General features: G+C 21.7%; 1 protein-coding gene across 1 annotated transcript, besides 2 other annotated features; it reads right to left on the bottom strand. All coding sequences in view use genetic code 6, as the record gives it.

The window, feature by feature from the left end:
* Window positions 1-1,436: 1,436 nt before the first annotated feature.
* Window positions 1,437-1,488: a microsatellite.
* A 289-nt stretch (window positions 1,489-1,777) lies between these two features.
* Window positions 1,778-4,789, bottom strand: IMG5_135340 (leishmanolysin family protein, putative; the record flags this gene model as incomplete). The annotated part of the gene is made up of 3 exons (XM_004031850.1): window positions 1,778-4,231; window positions 4,271-4,510; window positions 4,550-4,789. Coding segments are annotated over 3 exons (2,934 nt in total), but the record flags the coding sequence as incomplete, so codon positions are not given.
* Window positions 3,971-4,815: a microsatellite.
* Window positions 4,816-5,212: the final 397 nt, after the last annotated feature.

Genomic DNA, 5,212 nt, shown 5'->3' with positions numbered 1-5,212 from the left:
ATTATTATTATTATTTTCTATTGTATGAGATTTATTTTTTAATGGTAATATCTTTTATATTTTCCCTTCTAATTTTTCAGATTATACCTATTTTAAGATCAAAGAACCTAATAAATTGTTTTATTATGTATCATTTTTATTTTTTACTATAATATTTTATTATTATAATTAATCTAAAACTTAAGTTTCAAACTACTAATTACTCTAGCTAAATTCTTTATTTTTTAAAAAATTAGCTTAAGAATCTATAAAAAATTAAATAAAAAAAATATGTATAGATTAATAATAAATATATATATATATAATTTTATTGTTGAATTTATTTATTTATATTTGTTTATAATTTTGTTAAACTATAAGTTTTTTTTTTTTCAATTAGTGATTTTATAATATTATTTAAAAAAAAATTATTTAAATATATAAAATAATATTTTGCTTCTATAAATAATATTTGCTTTAAAAAATACTTATTTATTAATCGAGAGTTTTCAATAGATTTTAATTTTATATTTGAAAAATTTATTCATCTTTTTTTATTATATTAGCTATTTAAATATTTCGTTCTTCATCATTTATATTCTTATTAAAAATAATTTCTGTGATCTAATATCTTTTTATTGTGCTTTATTACATTCTTTAGTATTGAATATTATCAATTTATTATAAATATATAAATAGCATCACATAAATTATTGTAGCAGCAACTAAAATCCATACAGAAGCATACAAATACCAATCATTTATACGAGTAACTTTAAATATTCCATTTATATCATTAACAAGAGTTTATTTTCCTTGAGTTTTGCATTAACATATAAATTATTAAATTTTATTTTAGTTATTAGTATAATATAAAATTATACAATCTTTAGAAATCCATTTGCCTTAAATATTTTAAATGCAAATATAATCTCCAACATTATTTACAGCTTAAGATAAATTATAAATGTTGAATAAAAGAATATTAATTTTTATTTATTATTAATTATATTTAAAAGTTATTGTCTTTTCATTTATGCTAAAAGGATGGTTTGAGTAAGGAAAGTTTTCATCATAATTTATTACAGAAGAAGGATATTCTAAATAATTTACATAGTATTATAGATTTTCTTAATTTTTTTCTATATTTATACTATCATATTATGCATTTGAAAATAATTTCAAATATTTTTCATTTAAAATCTTATATGTTATTGTTTGTGTAGAAATTATATTTAGAACATTTATAGGATTCTCGTTTGAAATCAAAAACACATTTAAAGTTTACGATATCATTTTCATTATTTACATGTATTATTTATCTAATAATGAGTTTTATTTATGATAAAATGATTCTCTATCAACTTAATAAATATTTTAAATTATTTTTGCCTACAATATAAGAACTTATACTGATTAAAAAGATTTTTAATATTATGTTGTGTCAGAAATTTCTATATTTTTAATTATTATTTATTAATCAGTTATTATTAATTCAATATTATTAATAAAATGTTGGATTTTACTAAATAATTATTATGCTATTTGATTGAGAAAGTTACCAAATATCAAATTTAATGTTATTTGTGTCTATAAAAAATACTCAATAGAGTTAGTTTATTATTAAAAATATTTTTACAAATTTAGAACTTCATTTAAAATATCAATATATAATTATATAAATTAAACATCTGTTTGCAATGCTAGAACATTCACATGATTAATTATATCATAAGTAATCATATTATAATAAGTAATCTTATATTCATTTAAATTATTTTATTAAATTTAAGTAAACCAATTATTTATAAATGTGTAATAAGAAGAACTGTCTTAACTATATTGGCTTACTGTTATTTATTAAGTTATATTTCTTATTCCTCCTTTTGAATCTTATATTATTGCCATAATTAAAGACGCGCCAAAAGGTAAAACAGTTTTAATATTATTATTTGGTGAGAAATCAGATAATAAATGTCTATGAATATATTAAGCATTTAATAATTCATTATTATAATCATCTTAGTTTTTATAAAAATAGAAAGAATATGACAAAGGTTAATCTCTATCAATACATTCATTTATTGTAAGAATTTATTTGTCTTACATATTTCTAACTTCAAAGCCTGTAGTTTAATCAAAAACACAATATTTGGGAGGTATGTTAGCATTTAAAGAATAAGAAATTAATTTTGGTATTATAAAATTCGGATTTCTTACTGAAAATTTTAATTCAAATTAATTTTAATTTTAAAAGTCAAAGAATAATTCCCAAACTTTAAATCTTAATTAAATGTAATTATTGATATTATACTTACTTATTTTTTCTAATATAAAATAACTCCTGTAATTATTAAGTCATCAACATTTGTATCTTCTTGACAATCAAATTAAATAAATATTTCTTAATTTAAATTTATTGTATTTTAAGTATTATTTATAGAAATAGTAGGATTAACAGGAGGAACCGAATAATCAACCATTAATATTGTTATCTAATCAGACGCGGTTACTCCATCTTTTGTTCCTGATAATTTAAATTAATATTATTAATAAGCCTTTAAAATATTCTTTTATATGCTAATTTATAAGTTTTATTTAATTGGAGAAACAATTAAATTATTTTATGCATCTTTACAGTCGTTTCCAGTATTGAGGTTGATACATTACCATTTTATATTTATTCCATAATTTGTTGATTTTAATAAATCTTTTTCACTTGGGGATAAATTAGGATCATCTACTATTGCTTGTATATCAAAATTTTAAGAAAATAATTATTATCTATTTCCTCCTAAAATTTAAACTAAAGGAGGATTAGAAAGAACTTATACTGGGAATAATATTTATTGAGTAATTTTAGTATCAGATTTTAAAGAAGCAATAATTTATATATTATATGTTGTACTCACTTTCATAATAAAAGGTTTTATTTAAAATTAAAATTAAGTTCCTTAAATTTATTATGTGAAATCAATGTTTAATTATTCAGTTAAATTATCATGTTATTTTATTTATACTTCATAAACATTTTCTTAATTATAAAATATTTTTCTATCATCTTCACATTACAAAATATCAAAATTCAAACTTACATTCACTAAACTACTTCTATAGATTTAACTCGGATTTTATTTTACCCTTATGTCTATCGAAGTGTCTGCTAAAGTTTATATTATTGCGTTTGCAGTTGCTGCTTGGTTAAAAAATGTAGTTACAGTTACTTAGAATTAGTATTACCCTTATTTTTTCAGTAATAAAGGTCGTATTTCTAAATATAATTGGTTATTATATTATTAGATTTAGATATTTATTTCATTTATTTCATTTGCCGTATTTACATTAGAAGAAATAAGAGTCCAAGTAATTTATTTTAATTTTCTATTTCCACAATTAGAAACACTAGATATTCTTATTTATGCTTATTAACATATCGAAACAGGACTTGTTTAAGTTAACTCTATAACTGGGCTTGTGTCTAAGATTACTTTTCCAGTTATTTATTAAAGAAAATGAGGGCATTCAAATCCATTGTTTGTTATTTTGAATACACTAGGTTTTATTTTTATTATATCATCCTTATTAACAGTACTTACAGAATCAAGTTTAACTGTAAGTGTTTTTAAATATTTATCAAAAGAACACAAAATATTTCCTTATAATTTAAAAGAAATAAAAGCTTAATCCAATGTTTCTATGCAAAGTTAATTAGTAAATTATATTTAAGAAGAATAATTTTATAAATCTAAATTATAGAGAATTAGTTGAACTTATAAATTAGTAAAATAATGACCAAAATCTATAATTAAATACAATAGATCATCACTAAAATACATTTTAGTCATTATAGTTAAACATGAATCACATTATCCGTTTGAGTTTAATTAAAAATAATAAGGAGTTATACATGTAAGACATTCAGTTGCACTGCATGTAGCACATCCGGTTTAAAACGTAGAACACATAGTACATGCTTAATTGAAAACGTTAGTATCATAAGAATATTAAGGACAATTACATTATTAAGGAACTCTATTCTGAAAGCAAGTGTCACAAGTATTATTATTAGAACAAGTTTCACATTTTTCTAAACAAGCTGTACATTATCTATTTGCCGTATTTCCCCATTTGCCTACAGGACAGGCCATTAAACATGAATTTTCATCTAGAAAACGCGGCGGTAAACATGCAAAACATGTTTTATTATCACAACTAGAACATCCAACAGATATTTTAGAACATGCAAAACAAGCTTATTAGTAATTAGAATTATCATAAGAATATTAAGGACAATTACATTATTAAGGAACTCTATTCTGAAAGCAAGTGTCACAAGTATTATTATTAGAACAAGTTTCACATTTTTCTAAACAAGCTGTACATTATCTATTTACTGTATTTCCCCATTTACCTACAGGACAGTCCATTAAACATTAATTTTCATCTAAAAAACGCGGTGGTAAACATGCAAAACATGTTTTATTATCACAACTAGAACATCCAACAGATATTTTAGAACATGCAAAACAAGCTTATTAGTAATTAGAATTATCATAAGAATATTAAGGACAATTACATTATTAAGGAACTCTATTCTGAAAGCAAGTGTCACAAGTATTATTATTAGAACAAGTTTCACATTTTTCTAAACAAGCTGTACATTATCTATTTACTGTATTTCCCCATTTACCTACAGGACAGTCCATTAAACATTAATTTTCATCTAAAAAACGCGGTGGTAAACATGCAAAACATGTTTTATTATCACAACTAGAACATCCAACAGATATTTTAGAACATGCAAAACATGCTTAATAGTAAATCAAATTATCATAATTATTAACAGGACATCCGCAAGCACGTGCAACTCTATTCGCAAAGCAAGTGTCACAATCGGTTGCATTAGAACAAGTTTAACATTTATGATTGCAATCATTGCAAGTTCTAGTTGCATTATCTACATATTTATTATTTGGACAAGCCAAAACACATTAAGAATTATTATTAAAAAACCCTTTATTGCATAAATCACATGAGTCTCTTTTTGAACATTATTCGCAATTTGCAATACAATTAATACACTTACCTCTTTCTAAATACTAGCCTACTGGACATTTACTACAAGAAGTATTGTCAGTACATTCTAAACATTCAGTCATGCATTCATTAGCATAAATTACAAATTCCCTTATACCAAAAAATCCATTATTAGGGCCATAATTAAAGTTATTAG

The sequence above is a fragment of the Ichthyophthirius multifiliis genome (genome assembly GCF_000220395.1).
Source record: "Ichthyophthirius multifiliis unplaced genomic scaffold scaff_1120509251054, whole genome shotgun sequence".
NCBI classification, from domain to species: Eukaryota; Ciliophora; class Oligohymenophorea; order Hymenostomatida; genus Ichthyophthirius; species Ichthyophthirius multifiliis.
The sequence above is the reverse complement of the archived record's forward strand: the minus strand, read 5'-3'. Positions and strand labels throughout refer to the sequence as shown.